General features: G+C 35.4%; 2 protein-coding genes across 3 annotated transcripts in view; one reads left to right on the plus strand and one right to left on the minus strand.

Moving 5' to 3' along the window:
• The first annotated feature begins 434 nt into the window (after window positions 1–434).
• LOC145694825 (intraflagellar transport protein 22 homolog) lies at window positions 435–16,333 on the plus strand. The gene is made up of 4 exons (XM_081771483.1): window positions 435–591; window positions 5,858–6,030; window positions 8,481–8,680; window positions 15,463–16,333. The coding sequence occupies exons 1-4, from the start codon at window positions 553–555 to the stop codon at window positions 15,618–15,620; spliced, it is 570 nt and encodes a 189-aa protein (XP_081627609.1). The 5' UTR covers window positions 435–552; the 3' UTR covers window positions 15,621–16,333.
• A 552-nt stretch (window positions 16,334–16,885) lies between these two features.
• The window catches only part of Git (ARF GTPase-activating protein GIT1), an 85,401-nt gene continuing 76,582 nt past the window's right edge, over window positions 16,886–25,704 (minus strand). For both annotated transcript variants that reach the window (XM_081771482.1, XM_081771481.1), the window contains 2 exons: window positions 21,824–22,120; window positions 16,886–17,657 (listed from right to left, as the gene is read on the minus strand). In XM_081771482.1, the coding sequence (XP_081627608.1) occupies window positions 17,460–17,657; window positions 21,824–22,120 (495 nt within the window). In that variant the 3' untranslated portion in view covers window positions 16,886–17,459. The remainder of the gene's footprint in view (window positions 17,658–21,823; window positions 22,121–25,704) is intronic.

Raw genomic sequence — 25,704 nt, forward strand, 5'->3', positions numbered from 1 at the left:
TTTGTTCGGTCCAGTGGCGGATCCAGGGGGGCCATCGCCCCTAGAAGAGTAAACTTTCTTATTTTATACATATAAATAAAACCCATCCCAGAGTATGAAGCTGTTAAAAGTAGCTCTAAGTAGCAGTATGACAACCCACTGCCCCCCCCCCCAGAAGTCTGTCCTGGATCTGCCCACTGGGTCGGTCTCGGAGGTTTTGGTATGTGGCCATCTTATAGGTAGCATTTTAATTTTTCTTAAACGTTGGGGGAGAAATGCCCTAAAAGTATGAGCGTCCAGCTTCTTCTGGAACTCAGACGGTCTTACGTATACTATATCCATGGTTTTTACTTCGCTTATGTCTATATCTAATTTTACAGTATATAGTTTTAGCTACTTTTCACCCCAAATTGGAGTCATTTCACCTTCCATTTAGCGACTTTTCTTTTTAACTTTTTGGCAACACTGTCTATTACCATGGCAACAGCAAGATGCGGATTCCTGTTTTTGACAAAGTAGTTTTGTTGATAGTAAATATTTTTACGTTGTCATACCAGTTTTTACTATATAAAAATGTTTAAAGTGAAAGTTTTGATGGTGGGTCCATGCGCAGTAAGTAAAATTTAATGAAATTTTAGTTATTAGTAACGTAATACTACTATTACAGGACAATTATAGGGCCCGTCTGCTGGCATAGCACTAGGACAGAGAAAATGACAAAATAATCTTATTTTCTCAGTGCTACTAGTTCGTGTACCTTTTGTGCACATGGTTTCGATTACAGGTGGAAGAGAACAAAAAAATCGTGGAGGTTTCCCATAGACCGTCAAATTTAAAAAAAAAAAAGTTCCATGAGGAAGAAATGCTACTTGATTTTACAATAGATTATGTCGAGATTTTATCTCGCGCTTGTATAATAAAGTAAAAATACGAAATGGAAAGTGTGCTCTTTACCACGTAATACTCCCCATAGGAAGACATGATAAAATGAAGGCAGTGTAGAAAGTGATCATAGGAGTGTTTCAAAGCTGTGTTACTCCCAGGCCATATTCTTTTATTCCATATGAAGTCTTTTGCTACAGTCCTTGTTTATGAGTATACCTACTGTCGTTGACGCGCCTGCTCCGCACAGGCGCATCTCCTACAGGCTCCCCTGCTGCTCTCTTGGCGTGTCTCAGTTCGGTAGCATTCGTGTGAATGGCTACCTAACACAAGTTGTATTCCCAATTTCACGCGTGTTTTACACACTGTGGTTTTTATGCCACATGTGCACCTTTACATTCATCCTTCCTGATATTATTGTGTATTCCATCAATAGATGTGCAGTTCGGCAAATTGTTTGAACTTCCCCTGCTGGATTTTACAACAGTATCCCTTCCTCCCTCCAACCCTCTTTTGACCGCATTTGCGGGGTTGCAATGTCTGATCACCTTGCTGCATGTTATTTACAAGTTCATTCGCTGAACTTTGCTCCCAGGGTCTCCACATCTTGTTATTAATACAATCGAATATAATATAGAGTATATATATAAGAAAACTATATATGTTGAACAGCAATCTTCTAAACACTGACTGAAAGGACAGCGGTTGGAACTGTGGCAACTAAGCACTCCACGTGGACCTGACGAGCGGTTGTCAAATGCAGGAAATGAGGGTTCTGGTTGGCCATTTAGTTATCGGGGGTGTTTCCCACAAGTTCTCGCGGACGATGACTTATTTATGGCACTAGCCCCCACACATAGAAGGCGGCATCCTTTATATACAAACTGCACATGTATTCATGGAATAGAGAATACTCTGAACCCATTAATGCAACTCCTCCTGTAAGAAACACTTTCAGAGGCAGTAATTTTGCATTTTCTACTAAGAGAAATCCCAAATGAAATAGGATATGACGAAAAGGATTATGTACACTTTTTGTGTTATAAATGATTTGCTGACACATTCTCGATCCTTATCTTGGCGCATACCGAAAAAATAATTGCGTAGAGATTGATAAACAAACAGATGTGACATAAGAAAATAATATATATATATATATATATATATTATTTTCTTATGTCACATCTGTTTGTTTATGAGAATATTATTTTCTGTATACCTATTACCTTGTATAGCATTATATACAATCATTTCATCAGGAAGATCATTCTTAGGGTCTTAGAAATTGTTTCTTAGTGTAGGAGTTGTATTAGTAGGTGCAAATTCACTTTAGGACGACTTTTTATAGGTGTAAATTACTTGTCCGGTCGTATGCCATGGAAATAACTGTGCGAAAACACTGGCCCCCTAGCACAGTAGAAATGCTATACTTGTAAGCATAAAATATATCTTTTGTATACTGCGTAGAAACACTCCGCCGGCAGAAAATAATATCCAATACAGTCTTCTCTCATATGTACTCTTTTATTTTAACCGTTGTATAACAACTGTAATTGTTTCGGACTAGTAGAATGGTGTATTAACAGGTTTTATCTGTCTAAAATGAATTGCGAACGTAGTCGTAATCTTCACAAGTTAAATTTAGTTTCTCAGTAAATGGGAAGACGACATATATTTGCAGATTTTATGAGTGGATTTTTTTGCTTTATACAAACACAAGTAATAAGTAAGAAATTAGTTACTGGTTTACTTGAGGCACGCATAAATATGAAAACTAATTTGGAAAAAAGCGTATTACTTCACTTAAAATTTGACCATCTCTGCTTGTCTAGTCCTAGCGCGTGTCCCTATGGTACACGTGGTACCGTTGAGAGAGCACAAAAAATTAATTTCAAAGCCATTCACTTTCATTAATCATCTGTCTCATTTAGCCTGAAAGATGTAAACGTGGGACGTTTAACTAAAACTTCATTTTTTTTTCAATTAAAATTTACATACGTACAATGAAATGTTTCGAACGCTTTATAGTATTAAATTTCGTGCAGATTGATGATTTTTTGCCAACAAGAAAGTAATATAAATCGGAATTACTATTTTTTAGTTTAATGTTCCGCTGTTATGCACCACAGCTAAGTGAGACGATGACAATGAGACAGATTATAATAGCGGAATAAAGAAAGTGAGAGGGAACAGGAGAACCACTGAGAAAATTCTCCCACACACGCAGTGTTTATTCATCACAAAGCCTATTTGACGGGTTCTGGGACTGGGATTGAGCCATGGATCCCATGCGCTAGAGATTAACGCTCTACCACAGCCACTGAGGCATCGATTTTTCCGATAAAAATCATATCCCATTTTAGGAAAATTTTCTCGCATTGGTAGAGCAACCGCGGTGGCTAATTCTCCCATTATCTTTATTCCAACATTACCATCCATGTAATCATCACTGTCTCCCTTAGTCTCGATGCGTGATCGTGAGGATATGAAACTAGAAGATTTAAAATAATAATAATAATAATAAAAACTCTTCAAGAATCAATAGGTCACGAAAAAAGAGTGAGTAATGTAAGGCGTGAAAGAGGGCTGAAATTATATAATAATAATAATTTTTTGGAGTACCTGTTACATTAATAATACACAAAGTGAGCACCTGTTATTTAATTAAAGATAGGTATCCTATAACGTCTATTAGCGAGCATACAGTATAATTTACCATTCAAAGTTTTCATGCGTGATCATAACAAGAAAGCATTTAGAATATTAGTATCGTTACGTTTGCAGTCACTATTGTCTGCTATATAGTGAGTCTTCCTTCAATTGATTCTAGCCAAGAAAATGCGTAAAGTAACCAGAATCAATTTTCAACAAGACGTTAATATTCCTTTCAAAGGAATGTCAACTAGGAAAGCGTCCGAGATTAAAATTATTTTGAGATTGACTTATTACCAGAGCAATGGATTTTGTGTAAGTTTAGATCAACACACTTCGGTATAATTATTTTTTCGTCAATATATTTTTAAATTGCATTACCTTGTCAGTAATCATAATGTTACGTATACTTTGTTTCCTTTTGAACATAGCTAAATTGAGCAACATCAAAGCAGAAGTACAGATGTTAAACAAAACACGAATCTGAAAAATTTTGCCATAGTATTATTTTCGCATTTTTTTCGACAAATGTTTAACATTTTTTTAAAAAATTAGTATTTGTTGTTATAATTTTCTGTGATAAAGTCAGTTGAATCGGAAAGGAAAGAGCCGAATTCTGTGTAGTTTGATAAAATGGAATATATCTTTGGAGCGAGATGATCAGGGAGCATAATAAAAGGTAACGTAGCATTGAAATTAAAAAAAGAAATGGACATACAGTATGTTATAATTCAGATGTGGATGTATTGTATTGTGTAACTTTTAATTTAAGTGACTTTTATTAAGTTCAATATGAGTGCTCTAGCTCAAAAGTCATGGTTTTACAGTAATATAGAATACAAGTGAACATATGAGTAGATACCGTTAAGTTTGCAGGAAGCTATCAGAGTAATGTGACGATTTACCGTATTCTTTAAAACACTCCATTGTACTGGATAGTCGTCTACCAACGTTCCACGAAAATCACCATCTCATTCGATGGATTTCGAGGGCAAAATCTCACGTAACTCCTTTTCCACATCATATTCTATTTTAAGCGGTCGTCGTTGTAGGAAATGCACGAGAGCGAAACAAATGATAATCTGAAGGCGCGAGGTGTGGGATTTACCAATTCGACTCATACATTTCCTGGAGTTTCTGGGTAACTACCCGTGATCGGTGGCACGGAATGTCAACGACCTGAAATAGACTCCTTTACCTGTTGATCAAAGCCGTGTATTTCTGTCGTATAACATTATGTGAAATGAAATCTTTTAAGTTTTATGTCCCACGGTTATGCCGGTTAGGCTAAAGGAGATAGTGATTATGAAAAATGAATGAAATGGTGGAATGAAGAAAGTGGGAGGAAACGGGAGAACCCCGAGAAAACCCACGCACACGGTGTTTGTCCACCACAAAGTTCACTTGGCGGGGGCTGGGATCGAACCCGGGACCCCAAGCACCAGAGGTGAACGCTCTACCACTGAGCCACCGCGGCCCCACTATAACATTATGTGCCAGCCAGAATTGATCATAGTAAAAATTCGCATCGGCACATCTACTTGAAACGAATTCGCGGTAAAATGGACCATCGATATCCAACCATTTGTATAACATAACTTTAATTCAAACCTCTCCCTTTGAATATTTGGCAGTACCTGTTAGTCTGGTTGTGGCTTAACTACTGATGACCATCAGGAGAATATCGCAGAAAAATAAATTTTTCACCTGGTATAGCGATCCATCGTCATGTCCTGTCATCACAAGGATTCTTTGACAATTGTTGAGACACGGTGAGTCATTTTTCGACTTGCTATGGGGTACAAGTCGAGGCTGCCTCCAGACAAACTCCATCTGATGAAGATGATGACACCCGTTGCTTAGGGATCTAAATTGCCAATTGACTTATACTTGTGCGTGGATCGATCGCTAGAGCCTGCTTCAGGAGCGCCCTATTCATGGCACCTGGTCTCTCTGTTCTAATTTGGTCTTCAGCGCTTGTGTCATCTGATCTGAATCGCGTAAACCATATTTGGACTATCCGAAGTACAGGTCCCATCCCCTTGCAGTTTTCACCCTTTCTTGCAGCGACGTTTTAATAGTGTACGAATACTACCGAATCGAAATCCGTGTTTGACCTTTCTAACTTTGACTAAAATGTAGAAACAGGAACTACCTACATGATTATTGATATGCGCTCCACGTCGTACTAACTTATGGTAACACTCGGTGCTTCCATGCAATAAGAACAATATGATGCATTCGGATGGTTCGAAAACGAACACACTCATTACTGATTGATATATCAACAACGAGGTCTGTTAGTAGTTAATTTAGTTATTCTTTTGTTATTTTACTTTCACAGAGTGGGAAAACTACTATTGCCAACTTTCTAGCGGACGCTACAGAGAGTGTTGGAGGAGAGTATCATCCAACTCAAGGAGTCAGAATATTGGAGTTTGAATCTCCTAACTTAACTGTAAATAATAAATATGTAAAGGCTGAAATAGAGTTATGGGATTGCAGTGGAGATCATAAGTAAGTTTTTGGTGTATTCTATGTCAAATATATCAATTTAGATAGTTCAAAATGTCATTTATAAAGTAGGAAAAGTGTATTTATATTTTATATACGGAAATTATACATTTTTCTTTTTTTTATGTAAAGGGTATTTTCACTAACGTTTACTTTGATTAGAAAAGATGCCTTGTATCATATTTTACAATCTACATCTGTCTTATGGATAATCAAGGGCGCCGATTTATCTGTAAATTTGGGGGGGGGGGGTATTCAGATGCAGAAGGTATATATATGAGGATTTTAAGATAAATTGCATTAAAATTATGCCAAATATTGTACATTCATAAATACAATAGGAGGACGCACATGAGTTTTGGGATAGCCCCTTCCCCCCCCCAGGATCAGCACCCTTGTGGATAATCACAAGGTACTCATCTTATTCTTCTTTGTTCTATTACGGATTTGTCAGAAAGCTAAGTTAAACATTGAATTTTTGCTGACTGCTGTCAACAGTCAAGACATAAGTAAGAAAGAAAGAAAAAAAAATGAGGGTTTAAAGTGGAGAGGATGAATGGAAATTAATTACATACTGTAGGTGTTTATCATATACATTCATTATCTTCACTAATAAAGTTATTTTCACAAATGGTCACTTACTTCTTGTTGAGTCTACAAGGAAGAGCCAGTTTCGATGTCCGCTGTAAGACTTGTATCATTCATATTCGTTAGTCGGTTCGAGACTCCAAGCATATTTTGATTTCCTTTTGGAGATACACTCACGTTGCCCCAGCTCCGCATCGAATTGTACGAAAAAAAAAAAAATCTCTTTTACTATCGACTTTATTTCCACAGTTTTCCGACATATTTTCGTGGATCAGTAGCGCCGAAAGAAAGCATATGTGTACCCAACTTATTCAACACTGTTCTTTTCTTTCTTTTTTCTTTTTTAAACTTGTTTCCGAATGAGGAACTACTTTTACAAGCTCATTGTTTTTCTATATGAAACGAATTGCTTGCCGGAAAATAGTCAAAACTCATCACATGATATTTAGAAAAAGTGCACTACAAGCTCATCTGTTAAATGCTTCATTAGATAAAGAGGCAAAGACGTGGGGAGAAATGAAAATATATATATATATATACTAGCAGCGTTCACCCCGCTTCGCTGCGGTCACCCCGGAACGCAATAAACTTTGTTACTTAGATAATTTTTACTTTTTCGCTTTCAAGTGATGATAAAAACCATAAAAGATTGCAGTAAATCTTAACATTATATCGCCTGTCATTTATGTTAACCCGCCCCGCTTCGCTGCGGTCATCCCGGTGCTGGCATATTGTAAAAGTGTCTGTAAAAATAAGCAAATCAATTAAAAAAATTTTAAACAGAAGATTCAAGCTATTTTCCGCTGTATATCGCCTGTCATTTATGTTAACCCGCCGAGTGACACGGTCATGCGGGTTGCATATAAATACGTTTATTTTTACCTATGATGAACTAACAAAGGATTTGTGGACACCTGAATGGTCAATTATCTCAAGACACTGGTAATTAAAAATTAAAGTGATATGATAAAAACCATCTAGGGTCCAAATCCTAATAACCCCCCAAAAATGAAAGAAATTGGTTCAGCCGTATTAGCGTGATGAGCGGACAAAGGATTTTGTACGTTCTCTTTTATATATATAGATAGAAAAAAGTAAGTATGAAGCAAATAGAACTTTTCTATTTTTTTCGTTGTTTTCCTTCTTTGTATTTAAAGCGTTTATTGTGTGTATTGGCGCATTGTTATCTTTGGAAGATTGCATCGTAGTTATGGAATATCTGGCCATCTCAAATGTCTACAAGACTAGCGGTAATTCGTTCTTTAAGAGTAATTATAGGACCAAAGAATACCATGAAATTACGCTCCATACTAGCCTAGAGCCAACGTCATGGTTAATAGTAGGAACTAGGCAGCCCGTAGCCCACACTTCCTTGGCCATACATAAACGTGGCCTGAACAAGCAATATGACTCATCCAATCATTAGCGATTTATGTTTAATGTTATTGGCATAATCTCTTTTCGCGCTACCGTGTTGGCAACGGTGATCAGAGCAAGGCTAAGATTATGCTGTTTTCTTGGGTCTGTGATTCTAGAAATAGGTTGTTCAGATGCTGATTGAGCTCTGCAGCCAGGTGTGCTACATTAGCTCTACAATTCTTTGTGACAATCCATTTTAATGTTCGGCAATCTCTCTTACGGCTTGGTTACCGCCCGCTATTCACCTTCTCTAGGGTACTCCATAATCTAGTGGCTAAAGAGCGTTGGACTCACGTCCACGTAGTCCCAGGTTCGATCCCAGGTTGTGCATCCCAATATTTGGCGTCCACGAATATTCAGTATTAACTATCTCACAAAGGTTACGTATTGCAGTGCATAGTGTTATCAATCTATATATATGTACAAGGTTTTCTGTCTTTCTTCAGGTTTGAAATGTGTTGGCCTGCTTTGCAGCGAGATACTCACGGCATTATATTTGTGTATAACCCAGACGAGGAGGAGCATCCCAAAGAATTAGAATTATTGTATAATTATTTTGTTACGCAAACAGGACTTCATTATCAAAATTGCGTAGTTTTTGCTCACTATAAACCAACTACGTCTGATAGATACAAAGGGAGATTATGTAAGTAAAATTATATTCTGCCCTAGAAATTTTCGAACTACAGTGCATGCAGTAAAAGAAAGTCTCTCTCTTTTACCATATCCACTACAATATTGTCCATTTTTGTGGTACTTGCATATAATGAATTTCTCACGCGCAGTTGCTTGCTGTGCAAGTACTAGGTACACTTTCTGAGTGCACAGCTTATTCTTGGTCTTCGAGTTTGACAGAATGCGAGTATAGCTCATGTTTTTAGTAAACATCAAATGCTTGCATAATTACAGAAATTGAGTTTTGGAAATATAAATTCGCATTATTTAAGATTAAAATAATATTTAAATTTACGAAAAATCATTATAAATTTTAGTAATTATTAAATGTTTGTATTCAGAAACATGTATCACCGCATAATAAAAAAAAATGAAACAATTGAATTACTAAAAGGTAGTCCTTGTTTTAGGTATTCGTTTGTCTTAAAATAAAATTCATTTTAAGAGAGGACAGCGTCGTAGCTTTTTTTTTTTTTTCTTAACTCGAGATGGAAACATGATTGTAGTGAAGAGGTCCACTGAAGGTATCCTATCAATACGCTTTTCAATAGTTAAAGGTATACTAGGAATTTAAACCAAGTCACAACTCGTTTTGCCCGTATGCTGTATGAATAGTGGTTCAAAAGCTCACTTGTCAGACTAAAAAACGAAGATCGAAGTAATTCTTTCAGTACATCATTATTCCAATATTTTGGCTGCTTGTATATATTAAAAAGAAAGAGCTGTTAATTTAACCTTATGACGCCCACCTAGGGTCCGTGCGGACCCCAGGCTTTATTAAGATCATATTTTTTCTGTTTGTTACATATTCTTGTCTATGACTCAGGACATCTATTTTTAAGGTGTTTTCAATTCACCCATAATAAGTTACTTATTGTACACTTTTGTATTTCGAAATTATAAGAGCATTTAAGAACCAAAACGTATTAAGCCAATCGGGGGTCTGTGCGGACCCACGGTTTTCTCTGCTCACATATGGCGTAGACAAAAAAATATATATGGGAAAATATGTTGGTCAGAAAGTAACACATGAAGGCAACATAGAAGACCTGGTGAAACGACTAGTAAAACTATGGTTAAGTAAAGGAAAAAATATAATCATGGAAAAGCACCGAACTCGCCGAAGAGTTTTTTCTTCAGAGAACAACAGTTTTTGGCAATGAGAAAGTCTGAAAGGGACATCCCTACCGAAAGTTTGAAATCAGCGAGCGGTCAGAAAATATATGATTTGTGCTTTGAAGAAGAGTTGACATATGCGAACTATGTCCCTAAGAACAATAGGTTGGTCCTTCTAGTATCTTCTATGCACCATGATAAGACTGTAGTTCCCGAAACAAAGAATCGGATATTATCATAACGTATATAAAAAAAACTAAGTCAGATGTAACTACAGTTGACCACCTCTGGAGATTCTATACATGCAAAACGAAGTGAGATGTTAGTTCTTTCCTCAATGTTATTGATTGTGCAGGAATTGTTTCGATGGTGCTTTTGCAGTCAAAGTTCTCACAATACAGTGCTATCACAACTCAAAAAGAGAAAAAATATTCCTAAAGAACTTCAGAAATCCAGAGGTATTTGGAAAATCCTCAGTGCATGCAAAGAAAAGCCAAACAAGCTATTACTGCGATTAGTATCATGAAGTACACTAAAAGATGTTCTGAATGACCCATGACAAGAACAATAAATGCATTCTTTATCCACGAGACAATGGTAGAACAGTAAACACACGATGTACTAATTGTGGTAATCCAGCTTTCCCGGGATATGTGAAACAACTGTGTAACGTACCCTATATGAGCTGGTGAATTCTGAAGTAAAGTATACTACCATACAATTTATGTAAAGAAAAGTGAAAGTATAGTACATAGTAAATTTCATTAGAATGTACTGTAGTACACAAATCTTTCTTTCACTATATACATATAATGCGTTTTTTTTACTATACTATAGTAAATAAAAGTAAGCAACTGTATTAAACAAATAAAAGTTAATGAAAAGGTGATTATTAGAGACCGGATGTTAGGCAATATGCCTATTTTTTAATATTAAAAATATGATCAAAAAACACGTTTTAAAGTTTATATGGGTGGTTATAGTTTCAATTTAAGCCCATTTTATTTTGCCTATTTTGCCTATTTCGCCCATTCCTGCCTAAATAATTGCTTTAGTGCCTAATGATGCCTATTCTATGCATTTTCTTCAAATTAAGACTTATTGGGGAAAATATACATAATTTAGTATTTCAAGAAAGGGGTTTTCCCCTTTCGAGAAATACCTGGTGTTTCAACATAATACCGACAATTTTGGGAGATGATTCCTGACACCAAGATAAAACAAAAAGTATAGACCAATCTGGGTATACAAATGCTTCCTTTCGGAGTCATAGGTTACCGAAAACATATAAAAAATAAATAAAGGTCCATAGCTCCAATACTATGGGACCTACCGTAGTCGGATCAAGACTTCACTTAGGAACTAGTAAAGTGCCCTATCAAATATCCATGTTTCAAAATCCTGCGATACTTCCGCAATAATTTTTATACAGGTAGTTGATGAGTACTTCAAATTATACGCCCGTAGGCAAACTCCCCCTGTAAAAATTGTTGCATAGTACTGTTATGGATCTATAAAGTTCATTTATTTTTTCATATTTTAGCAGCCCATAACTCCCAAAGGAAGCATTTGTGCATCCCGGGTGGTCTATAATTTTTATCTTATCTTGGTGTCAGGAATCACCTTCCAAACGTTGTCGGTGTTGTTTTGAAACATCCTGTATAAGTGGTGTTTGTAGTGATAAGATGTCATAAAACTTTGGACTGCTATGTGTACTGACAATGCTGTAAAACTTTCGACTGGTGTGTGTACTGATAAAGTGTACACATTTAAATGCCTGTTTTACTGCCTACTTTTAAATTTTAAGTGCCTATTTTACTGCCTATATTTTAAATGTTAAGTGGCTATTTGCCTGCCTATTTTCCAGGTTTTTAATGCCTAAACATCTGGTCTCTAGTGATTATTAACAATAATATTGATTGGGGTCCGCACGAACCCCAGGTTGGCATTAACATAAATTTTGAAAGGCTGGCGTCATAAAGTTAATTAGTCTTCCTCATTCTTTCAATCACTAAACAGTTTACAATATTGAATAATTGAAAACACTGTAACTTAAATAGAAACGAAGACAACTATAATTATATGCACAATACAACAAATCGTAGCTAGGTTTGGTTCACAATTGCATTTTTTTCTTTCTTTTTTTAACCAAAAGTCTGCACATCATAATATTCCACAACTTTGCATAGCAGGACAAAGTCTGTTGCCATGCCGAGTTTCATCCAGTTCGGATTAGTTTGATTGAACTCGTACGATATATAGTGTCCGTGTTAGATATTTTAGGGAAGAATCAATTGAAAAACGAAAATGAGTTTCTGAATGTTTATTTCTTAGGACTAGAAATTACCATTAAATTTGAATAGTGTGAATTAGATGAAGAGTGGGGATTTCGTGTTTAATAAGTATTAACATACATAAACACAAAATACATTCCCATATACAAAAAATTAACTTTTTTTTTTTTAAATCTCGTTATGGACGCATCAGTTTTTTCTTCCGGGTTTGACAAGTGAAAACAATAAACAGTATCTGCAAGTGTGTCACATTGTTTACAACCTGCCATTATGTAGTTGGGAATTAAAACCTAGCTACCATGTCTTGTATTGTACACATAATTTTCGTTGTTTTGCGCTTTGTGAAGTGCTCTGTGATTAAAAAATATAAAAAAATAATTTTGTGTGTGTAGATACACGAGGAAGACAAGTGAAATCAGCACATCTCGATTTGTATATGATGAACAGTTCCAGTTTGTAGGTTTAATGACTTACGTATGAACATGTATTTTCTCTCAAACGTTCTTTTTTGTATGATGTAGAAGCAGCCAAAATTTTGAGGTATTGATGGATTAAAGAAATTACTTAGATACCTCGATCTTTACGTATATATACATATCTGGTAGTCTAGAAAGTATTGAGGTTTTTGCGCACGAGATGGTATTAATGTCAAATATTTCAGGGTATATAAGTTGCAGCGGGTCAAACCTAACGTCATTTGACATCTGAAGCTAATAGATGTGTAAAAAGTGTTGGAATTGTTATAATTAGACTGCGCCGTGAGGGTGAGTGAACTTTCCGCAAAACTGCACTACATTTTACAATTTTATTTGGATAATGACCCATATGCTGCGCAGGCCCGTGAAGAACTTTGTACTGTTTATGACCAAGATACGCTATCAAAAGCAATAGCTAAAAGATGGTTCAGTCATTTTGTTCTAGGAAATTCAATGTTCAATATTCTCCTCGGAGTGGACGACCAATCATGGCAATAGTGAATGGTATTCTGGCAAAGTCGACCAAGACCGGCATGTAAGAAGTCATGACCGCCAATAACCTGAATATCCATCCCAAACAGTTTAAGCCATTTGGAGAAAGCTGTTTATAAAAAGACGTTTGGGTGCCACATGATCTGACTCAAAAACATTTACTCGATCGAATTTCTATCGGCGAATATCTACTGAAACGTAAGAAACTCGACCCATTTCTGAAGAGGTTGATCACGAGTGATGAAAACTGGATAAGCTACAACACTGTGCGAAAAGAATCATGGTCGAAGCGCTAGAGTCTGTGGCAAAGATCACACAGACGCCTAGGAAGTTTATGCTATGCGTTTGAGGGGATTAGAAGAGCAATGCGCATCATGAGCTGCTGCTACAGAGTAGAACGATAGACTCGTACCTGTACTATCGATAATCAGCTCAAGTGCACCTAGCAAGTAAACAGAAAGTGTATCGTATACCACTCTGACAAGCTAGACCGCATACATTTTTAAGGACACGTAAGAAATTGAGAGAATTGGGCTGGGATATTTTAATGCGTCCACCGTATAGCTTGAACCTGGCACCATTAGACTGTCATTTGTTTCGATGTGTTTAGAAGTCCCTGAATGGTGTTAACCGTCAGAAGCGGAATTAGTTTTTTTTTTTTTTTTTTTAATATGAATTTAAATTTAAAAAAGAAAAATCATGTTACAGGGTCAAGAGTACATTTTAAGAGAAATAAAATAAATAGATGTAAAATATTATAAATATGCTGTAGACCACTTTTTAAAGGTTTTGTTTATTTATTCCCTCAGCTAATTTTTGTGAGTTTCTTTTCTAATTTACGTTGTTACTTAGCAACGAGGGTATGAAGGATAGAATGAACTATTAACGTGGATTCCCAGCCACGAGCGCGATTTCAATCCGATACATTGGTGGGTCCATAGAAGCTTACGCAAAAAATCAACTCATAGTATAAGCCGTTTCCTACCACACTATCTCCAAGAAAGCTGCATTACAGGACCATTCTACTGGTCTCGTCCTCCAGAGTTAACTATTTATAGCCTGCAGGTTACATAGTATTCCCAGAGGTCGCACTATCGCGAATATTGGAATATATGCATATCGAAAATTATTGAAGCATATAACTTTCTGGTAAAAACGATAAGCACTACATTTGAGTATGAGATATTTGAATTAGCCCTAGACAGTATACATAGGGCTAAAGAAACAACACAGTATACGTCGGGTCTAAATCCCTACTTATCTCTTATCATTTCCAATAGTTTCTGAATCGAAACTACTTTATTTTCTTCAAATTTTGCTACATTTATAAATTTATTTTAAATATTTATTTACGTTTATAACAACAATATATAAAGCAACATTCATTGCAACATAGTCCTTTGATAATTACCTGCACAAGCGCTTCATTTTCTGACCCAAATTATGTCCAGTGGTTAAACAGAGATATAAATCTGCACGTCTGCCACCAGCACCAACACAAAGAGAAATTAGAAAACACGAGTGCATAATGTCTTACCTCCACGGGATCGAATGAGCCGTCTATATAAATCTTCACTGGGGTTCAGGGTTAACACTTGCGCATATATTCGTCATTGGCTCGGGAAGGGTTACGTTAGTTAATAAAACACGTCACTAATTTTTGACCAGAAATAACAGACGTTGTATACAGACGGGATTATGATGTTGCCGGAAAAATATCAGAGGCAATCAGACAAAATGGTACTTTTGTAGTGTCATAATGTTCTGAAATTTCAATAAGTGTATTATTAATTTTAACTTCCAAAGACTCAATACTTTATAAACAACCTGATACATATATAATCTAAGAAAGACAGCAGCTACTTTTGAAATATACGTGGTAACCATTATTCATACAACATAGGAGACTTGGCCAGGTGATTTGAGATTTTGACAATCATGTTTTTATTGCGCACCATCTGAAATACTAGGAACTTCTTTGTAGTAGTATAATTTACTTAAGAGCAGTTAATGCAGTGAGTATATTTAGCAGTGTTCTATTATAATGTCGTTTGGAAAATAAAAAGCAAATTGTACGTTAGTAGATGGATACATCATTTGTTAAGAAAATAAAATACTCAGGTATACTGTATTGCATTTAGGTTTTCAATTGAATAATAATTTACAGTCCTGACCTTTACTGAAATATCACACCATTCACTATTGTGACTGAGGGAAAGTTTCAATAAACAGTTCTGACTTTTGGAAAGGTCTGTCTTATACAAGTTCTCGAATCAATTGCCCACATCTAAGTAGATATGTGCTGTGGATGACAATTGCTATTTTTTCCACAAGAATAATTATTGAGTCGCACGTTATTTATTATTATTTTTCAGCACCCACATTTTCTCGTGTAAACCAAGTGGATATAAACTTAGATGAAGATGGTAATCGAGCTAGAGTGGACTTCAACAATTTCCTGACAGTTGTTGTTGGGAACATGAGAGAAAGGAGGGAACAGGAGGAATTAAATATTATGAACATCAGAGGTTAACACCTGTTGTGAAGATCGGCAAAGTAAGAAAATTGATCAAATAACTATCTTTGTTTCGGACAAAGACAAACCATACAAAAACCCAACATGATAAAACTAATACGAAGAAAAAGTGTCAATCATAGTGAAATCAAGAAAAAAAAAAAATGTGTAGTTTCTTGGTTTAAAACTATATGCACTTACTTGTGGATGCACGTACTAGTGAATATATACAATTCTGTATGTTGTTTCTTTCGTTATTCAGAATAAATCAAAGGTTTTTAGGACTTTTTCTTTAGAAAGTCGCATAAAACAGTGTCTAAACTACACAGTAAATAATTTAAATTGATTGTCTAAGTTAATAATACTGTAAATTTAATTGATCGAAAGAAATAATAATATAAAAGTATGGGTCTAAGAACCTAAGGGACCATTCTAAATGTCGTTCGTCCCGTTAATGAGACGCATCATTACAGTCTATGCAGTGTTCACTATCAAACGCACTTCAAGTGTTGACTCCTATTTTATCTGAATGAATAGCATCCATGTGATCCTATTTCGAGTGAGGATATAATCAAAACATGCACTTGAAATTAAAAAAGCACAAATGTGATGTAACCAGTGATCAATGTAGGATTTGGTTACAATATACAATAAAAGGAAATTAAACAGAATTATCAGTTGTAAAATAGAACTGTATCCCGAAGGAACAGAATATAGTTACTCAAAAATGACGGATTTTTTTTTCTGACATGTCAACTCAGTTGATCCAAAGGTACAGTTGGGTTAATTGTATCTATACAGTTGGCCTAGAAAGAGCAAATTACATGTTAACAAAGGGCACTTGCGTGAATAAAATCCGCATACTCTAAGGTGCTTAGCGTTCATGCTTTGAATTGCTTTAGTCTTGCCGTAGGAAGAAAGAAAAAAAAAAAAAAAACTAGTGAAAACTGTCATTTGTCACTGTATGTTTTAACGGAAGAACAATTAGGTCAGTATAGGAATAGAATCGAGAGAGGAAAAATATAACAGGACACAATTTGCATAGAAGACATATAAAAGGAACTGGGATAGGGGGAAAAAATTCCATAATAAACTATGGATAATATTGAAATATCACACAATAATGTTCACAGTGACAAACCAGATATTTCGCTAAAATTCTTCCTTTCTCACTGGATTTGTGATTTCGCTATTTATTCAAATTCATTCTATTTGGGAATATCTGAACAAACCATGAATAGTAAATTATATTAAGCATTTTTATCGTAAAGAAAGAAAAAAAATAACTTTATAACAAAAAAATTATATATTCTATTTAATAGTTTGTCAGACATATGAAATTCAAATATATATAAAATTCACTGATAGTTCAGTCTTTGTTGTACATGTGAAGAATATGTTGATTATACAGCATTTACATATAATTCAATTAAAACTTAATTTCTACAGTGAATATAACAGTTTTATATTTAGTTATAAAAATTCTATTCTATAACTGTTACCAAATGAACCAGTCACTACGGCAAACATGATGTTCATGTGACTCTTAAACAATAATTGATAGTACAACAACAATTGTGATATATATATACATCTCTTTCTCTCTATATATATTTATATATATATATGTATTCAACATACACTGTAAACTGTAGTATTTATAATTGGTTCTTTAAGGCACTTGCATTAAGCTATTTTTTCTTTAAGTTAATTAGGAAGACATTCTGAAACGTAGAATAGAGTAGTTCTTTGTTTAAAAAAAAGTCCAATAACATGAGGTACACATGGTTCTTCTTCTTCTGAAGTTCTTTATAAGAAACTCATGTCCTTTATAATAATAACTGCTAATATAATATATCAACATTGAAACTTTGTAACTAACTGTTTCGTAGCTTTTGCGATGTCATACGCACAAGAACGAACACGTTGAAGGAAATACGTCTGATCTAATTGTGTCTGATCCGATGATAGAAGGTTTGTAAATTCCGTCTGAAGTCGTGATGTGTTAATATTCAACTCACGAATGGCAGAGGAAATAACTTCATCTTGAATGTTCTGCAACGAAAAAGAAAATAAAAACTTTCAATACAATATCATTTATTCAACCTCCACTCAGTTTGCTTTTTAAGGGTAGATTGCACGGTTGCTTATCCCTTTCTTTTTTCTCAGAATTCATGTAACTTTAAGTGCGGTAAATACATCCTCCTACACAATAGCAACCAAAAAAACTCTTAAATTGTCCTTTCTTCATAGGTCTAATTTCTGTCTTCGATTATCACTTATATTTTAAACCATATGATGCTAGATTAAATTAGTTCAAGATGTATCGGACAATCTTTGGCTGACTGACATACTTCGTTACGATTGATGATCAATGCATGAGGCAGCATAGGTTACGTGATACAATAGGCGGCCGCTTCTTCGTTCTTGATAGCCAATACGTCAGGCGCAATACAACGGAGGCGTATGTTAAAGCGGGTTGACAGTGATGATGCAAAATGGGAAACCTCTCTGAGTTTCAAAAAAGCCAAATTGTGGATGCGCGGTTAGTTGGCAGGAGTGTATCTATAGCGGCCTATGTGTTTTCGTGTGTCGCAAGGTGTCCAAAGTGATAATAGTCTACAGAACTCTTATATATATATATATAAAACAGCGAAGAGTAATAGTACATTTCAGAGAAGCCTCAGTCACACATTGCAAATATTGAAGAGGATGCTTGCTATCACGGACTGTAGAGCGAATGCAGCAATGTGTAACTCAATCAGTATCTGAAATAGCCTATTACAACAATCATAGTTCGACGCAAGTTCCATAACTTGACGATCCGCGATCAAGTTTCAATTTCCAAACCGCTGATCACCGCCAACAACGCGAAAATTTAGTGCGAAGGAATGTTGCTGAAAACAAGTAAAGTGGACCGACGATGATCGAAAACTTCTAATACCGCCGGATGAGTTCTCTTTCACCTTATTTCCAACAATAGTCCGTCTTTATATATAGCGAAAGCCCAAAGTAGATTATAATTCGAAATGCCTCCTTCCTACCATGAATCATGGCGGTGACTGTGCAACGCAATTTCCTGGTATTCGTGGGTCGTGTGATTACGCTCACATGCCGCACTACTGTCAGTGATTGTGTTGATATTTTAAGTGACCACGTGCTTTCTATGCTCTAAATCAGTGATCACCAAACCATCGATCGCAAGCTACTAGTAGCTTGCGGGGACATTTTCGGTAGATCGTGTTAACGCTGCGGTTACATCTAGTTTATAGGCAATAATTTTTTTTACGTTGCTAGTTCTTTTGGTTGGTAGCTCACAGTAAGATTTGAAACGATACGGTAGCTCAGAAGCTTCATAATTTTGGCGACCACTGGTCTAGATGATGTTCCGCCACAAATCCTAAAATATCAATGCACCAATTCATACTGTCGGAGCTGTTAAGGCACGATTTGATGAACATCGGTATGAGGTTCACCACTTTCCCTACGTCGACCACTTCCCTCACTTCACGATTATTGGTCAGTTCTGGAACTCAGACTTTAGACCAGAATTTTCCTTCATTCTCGCTGATGGAATTAAGTGCTACATTGCATGAGAAGACGCATGCTATAACAAAGCAGGTAAGTTGCATTTGTTAGGTTCCATTATTTTGAAAACCATTGTATTTGTGCTGTGCGTTTTCTTTAAAATGTTGCATTCGAAATAATTCATGACCATATTGACCAATAATAGAGATAAAGAATTATCCATAGCTAGTCCATATATCTGTTTTGTCTTCAAACCTAAAGGGGTATTTAGATATATCTCCAATGTATTATTTTATAAATTTCTAAATCATCAAATTTATTCTGTTTTAACAAAGGGTAAATTTTATAACGGCTAGTTTTAGATTGCCAGCATTCAATGACGAGATAAAATTCCCTATTTTCAATTGCAATTCTAAACTTATCCATATTACTTCAACTATTCCATAAGAAAACGGACATGTGAAGACAAATTTCACTTTTGTAGTAAATACAATTTCAATAATTTTATTTACTTCTCAGATACGTACATTTTATTGGGGTTGTCTTTTAAAATATGGCATAGCTTGTTGATACGTTAATGAGATCACTCAACTTCAACTTTCTAGTGATCACTAACAAAACCAACTGATTAATCGTTCTTCAAAAGTACTTATCTACTAATGTTCCTCAAACAATTCCTCTTTCAATATTTCGAGCGTAATACTCGAAATATTGGAGGAATATTAACAGATGAGCAATTTTGAAATATTGTGTTCCATACGTTCGATAAGCAATTCATTTCTTGGCAACATGTGAAAACAGTGGCAGCGTATTAAGGATAAAGAATCAAATTCACATATCCTTTTGCCTCTGTAGGTTATCTTCGCGGTCTGGAAAATATCAATTTTTCTTTAGTAGTTATCTGTTAGAAAAATTTTAGTGGTGATATATTCATCAATTGAAGTGTCTTACAATACTTTCTTCAATGCTCTTTTCCTGTGACCTCTGCTAATTGTGCAAACGGTTTTGTGGCCTTCGGATTCCTCATACTTCTTTACTTTACTCGAAGATGCGACATCCAGCCGGAATGTCCCGATTATTACTAGAGACACGATTTAAATAAGAATTCGTAATTTTGTTATAAAAATATGCGTACAGCGGGATAAAATCGGTGAATAAAAGTTCAATGTAAGAACATTATTTTCCTTGGCAATTACAATTAGTTACCTCTTATTTCACCTTAACTTCCACTCATCAATCACAATGACATGAGCTCATGCATGACTATATTAATATTTGAGTTTTGTTTTGTTTATTTATTTTTTTTTTTTAATATAAGCATCCTCATTGAATACCGTCTCATTTAGCCTAACCGGCATAATCGTGAGACGTAAAACTCAGATTTCATTTCATTTTTTCCTCATTGAATAAAAATATCGTTTAAAGAAAAAAGAACACACAGAGAGAACATTAATAGAAGAAAAAATTACTTTAGTGTTCACAGTTTACTTACTAGTAAATAACACGTAAGGATTGTTTCAATGTTTCCTGGTGTTGTTCTTTTGTCGACAAGTATGCCATTGTAAGAAGAGAGAGCCTTCTCCAAATCAACATTCGAAACTGATATGTAAATTATTTGGAGACAGTTTCCAGCGGTTTCTGAATGCTCATCTAACATACCCCGCAATACTCCTTCCACACTATCCACTTCACCAGTAGATACCATTTGGAACTCGCATTAAAATTTCAAAAATTCATGGTGGTCTATTTACTAAAAAAATGGGAATTTTCATCACTTTGCGTCGAAAAACTGTCATTTTTGCGTAAATTTCGTGGAATATAGGGACTTGCTGCAAATTTCGCTAATTCGACAGAATGTCGCGTTTAATAGCGAGTGTTGTATGGCCTAGCAAATAGTGAAAAAATATATAGGTACACAACGTTTTCGCACAAAATTGATGTATTTCGCGTGTCACCAAAAAATCGTGTCTAATTATTACTAAATTCGGTGAGCATTGGGGGTGCGGAACTAAAAGTAAGTCATTATCACTATTTTTGGCCAAAAACTGCACAGTATTTACTGCCTTGTATTCTGGAGCATCATTTACGTGATCACTACTAGATTTTAAAGTTCTCCTTTGATCTATGGCTCGTAGCTTATTGGTAAGAATTCTGTTACGTCCCGTAATCCTCCTGGCAATATCACGAAGTTCGTAAATATACGACGCCATTTATGCCGACTGTTCTGTTTCGGTATTTGTTAGTTTTTCATCAGCGACCGAAGGTCAGTCAACCATGAAACTCCCTCGAACATTTGTGTGCTCCTCACGTATTGTTCACCAAACACTTATTGTGTTATTGACAATATTTCCGTGGGATTTTTATCAGTTTGTGCTACGTGTTGATGTTTTCAGATTATCATTTCTCGCAATTCAAATACGTAATAAAGTTATCAGAAACAAATGTATACAATAAAATACTATAACTCAAATTGTAAACCACCTAGGAACTACCAACCTCGCACACTGAGTTGACAAATATCTCACAGCTACCACTTATTGTTACAGTACTCTAGTACACCTATGATAAACCCTGCTTGGAAAATTCTGGATAGCCCTCATATCTTTATCAATACGGTGCCCATGACTGCAGCTGCAAGACTAAAAGATTAGAAAAAATAGAAATTGTAAGGATATATATATATATATAAATACCTGAGGAAATATTGTCGTTAAATCACAAACAGCTTGCTGAATTTTTAAAGCTCCTGGTTTAAAAGCCTCCTGTTTATTTTCCTGAACAGCAGTCCATAGCTCTTGAATACATTTGGTGATAAAATCCGTTCGACAAACTACTTCCTTTGCAGGAGGCATTCCACTTCTGCTTTCCTCTGTCTTCTTCCACTGTTTATTCATCCTGTGATAAGGACTGAGCGTACTTGAACATGAAAAGCTGTGAGCTATCGGGCGAGTAAACGAATTTGAATTATCACATTCCGTTGAGTCTTTCTTCTATAGGAAAAGAAAGAAAAGAAACTTGTCACGCTGGATTTCTCTTGACTTAGAACGCACTGCCATTGTACTTTACATTATCAACATTACCAAAAACAAGAAAATCTCTCAAAATATTTCTTTGTTAACAAATTACACGAGAAAGCTTAATGTTATTAGAAATACACAAAGATCTGAAACTTCGAAGAAGTTTTTTTCACACTGTACATTACATCTACGCGTATGTAGATGGCGATGACCCAATACTACGTTCCTAGTTTATCATATAGTTTATAAAACTCTCGGTAGCAAAAATGAATATCCATACTAAAAACGTGGACACACTGACAATCTTCACATGATAATGCCCCTTTCTTGTATTGAATGCTGTATGAGACATGGATAGAGTTTAACGTGGGGTCCGAAAAACATGAATTTCCACTGATGGTCGAACCCGGGTCTCTGGCGTCCAGGCGTGTGCTAATCATAGGCCACAAGGGAGCCCTATATCAGACTAATGTATAAGTTCTGAGTACTATCAGAAGTCCTTACAACAGGCAAAAATATGTGAAAGGTTCAAATATTAACAGCAATTTTCATCTCTGATCTTACAAAGAATGTAATAGACATGACACATTGCACAAAGTTATGCAGGTTGAACCTGACGTCAGTACTGCTATTTGCTCTTCTCCCTTTCTTGACCATTATTGTTATTATGTCGAAGCAAAAGTATACAATATTACTTTGGGCGAATTATTATTAAGTTTTTGAAAAGTAAAGATGACACTCTATCTTAGATTTTTTGCGAGACTTAAGAAAAGTAGTTTGGGAACGATATCCTTCCGAGTCTAAAGTGTATGCTTGGCGCAAGGCATCCAGAAAATGTTGAAAAAGAACTAAAAAAGGCTAGATGTTCACTGTCCACAACTTTCGACGAATGAAGAGAAGGATACTCTTGTTGATGTATTTATTCAAGACGATTGGAGAATTTACAGTTAAGAGATATGTAGAAACAATAGTGAAAGATTATTTTAAATTTCAAGTAAATGCCTTTTGAAGCTCTCACCCACGCAACTTTTGCAATGATATGAAGAGAATAGAAATCAAATTTTAGAGCCACATATCTTTGATGGAACATCGGTACCTTACTTCAGTCCAGAGAAGACGTAAAACTCAAAGATTTTTCAGTCTAGAGAAGAAATTAAATTTCAATGAGGACGCTATTAGCGCTTTGCAAGAATGGATCAACATACAAACAAAATATTTCAATTTCTCTGGATTAAGGAGCTCCCTAACCGCTGAAAGAAGCATATTTATACTATATGCCTCGCAAAACCACTATGTGCAAAACAGAAGCAAAACTGTCCTTTCTCATCATTTGCATTACTAAAGCGTTTTTCACAGTCCTTTGCACCCTTCAAAAACAAACCGCGTAACTAGATGTTGTATCACTGCGCACACGACTATTTGTTGATTGGTAAAGTGGAAATTGTTTCGTCTGTTACCCGCAATACGTTCTGCTGCAGCACGTGCATGTATTTCTGCTACTGGGATGTGCATTACTCGTCTCACTCTCACACCATTGCCGTGATATAGAGCAAAATACCCAATACTATATAATCCCCCCTCCTTTAAGAGCAACTGAACATCATTATTTTTCTCCAAACTGTAATTATAGATGAAATTACAATGAGTTATGTCAAATTATCAACTGAACGATAAAGAGATGGCGCTGGTATTTAACAGCAAGCTTATTTATCATTATGGGAGATTATTTCTTTTTCATCTATTACCTAAATCATTACGCATATCCATAAAAAACAGATGGTACTTTTCCCCCTTAAGTTCAATTTATTGATGTGCTTTCTTACATTGTATAGCATGCGAATGTACAAATACTAACTTCAGTACTACAAAGTAAGTACATAAATATTCTATGAGAACATGAAAATTAGCTATTATAGGTCTTAATTTTCTTCAAGTGAATTGAATAACGTTGATATCGTTTGATAAGATATTTGCTTTTCTTCTGCACTTGCGGGTTTGCCTTGTTTATGTTTAACAGAATAACTTGGAGCAGCAGGTAACCTGCTGGCTTCCTTGGGCGACATCTTTAAATTGTGGCGCGCACTTCGTGTGTTTTGTCATTTGTTGTAACAGTTTTCTCTTACAAATTCGATTTTGGTTCAAGATTTCGATCCCATATAGATACATATTTTGAGTCGGATACTAAATGTTCTTACTGTGCCTTAACAATACATTAATTACCATAATACGTTGTTGCATTTGTTGTGTACTATTTACTCATGGAAGAATAAACTGTTATTAGTCTCATTTTCAATGTTGCTAACTCATGGTTATTTTTCAGTTTTTCACAAAGAATGGTTGTCAAACAGTTGTGTCATTTCATGAAAATGGGCTAAGAAAATGAAAAAGAGAAAACAAGTGAACTCGCTGTTCTTATTGAAGATAATAAGTTCCTTATAGTATTTCAGATCTTTGTTTGACCTTTCATTAGAGATGAGGAAATAGTCAATTAAAAAAAAGAAAGAAAAAAAGAGAGAGAGAGAGTGAGGGTGATAGAGAGAAGTTAAAGAGGATAAAACCTGTTTTAGTGATTCATTAAGAAGTAATATGAGGCTAATTTTTCAGTTATAATTTGTATATCGCCTTTTTAAAATGCGATCAGAATAAATGAATATTTAAAAGATGCAAAAACCGAAAATTCGGTGCCAGAAATGTAATAATGTACAAAAAGAATCTTTAACATTTAAGATTTTTTATAATATTGGATAGGAATGTTCATAAATTTTGAGTCTTATTTCTTTTTTCTGGCTGCAGTGAAATTAAGAGGAGGTACTATGTGCATGTTAAATAATGTGTCTTTATTCCTATGTTGAATCTAAAAAGTTTCTTGGAATTTGTTGAATAAGATGTCGATGGAGTCTTCATACTCTCATGACTGATATTAGTTTATGGCGTAACTTTTTTGTTAGATATCAAATGAAAGGATAAGTCACGAGGATTCAAGATATATCTTACAGGTATTTTATTACGTATAATAAAGGAAATAAAATAATAAATTCTCTATTCGATAAATAAGTAAACTCAGTAGTTTTCAAGTTCTTGCAGAATGAACAATTGCTTGTTCCAAACACTCGCTCGCCTGTAATGGAAACGTACAAGGAGCTCAATTTTGAAATTAAATGAAATAAAATTTTTGAGTTTTATGTCCCACGATTATGCAGGCTAGGCTAAAGGAGACGGTGATGATGAAAACATGAATAAAATTGTGGAATGAAGAAAGTGGGAAGAAACTGAAGGATCCAGAGCAAACCCATGCATACGGTGTTTGTCCACCACAAGGTTCACTTGGCGCGAGATGGGATCGAACCAGGAACCCCATGTGCCAGAGGTGAACGCTCTACCACTGAGCCACCACGGCCCCCCAAGAGTTCAATTTTGAATAGAAGTTGTGAGTACAACTGCACATGTTTCTAGATCTGATAATTAACTCCTTTGTGGCTATATGATCCGCGTACTCGTCGTCGGGCTGGAGACCCGTGTTCGATTTCCGGAAGAAATTCATGTAGTTCGAATCATTC

Source organism: Thermobia domestica, chromosome 9 (assembly GCF_964235325.1).
Source record: "Thermobia domestica chromosome 9, izTheDome1.hap1.1, whole genome shotgun sequence".
In the NCBI taxonomy this organism is placed as follows: domain Eukaryota; kingdom Metazoa; phylum Arthropoda; class Insecta; order Zygentoma; family Lepismatidae; genus Thermobia; species Thermobia domestica.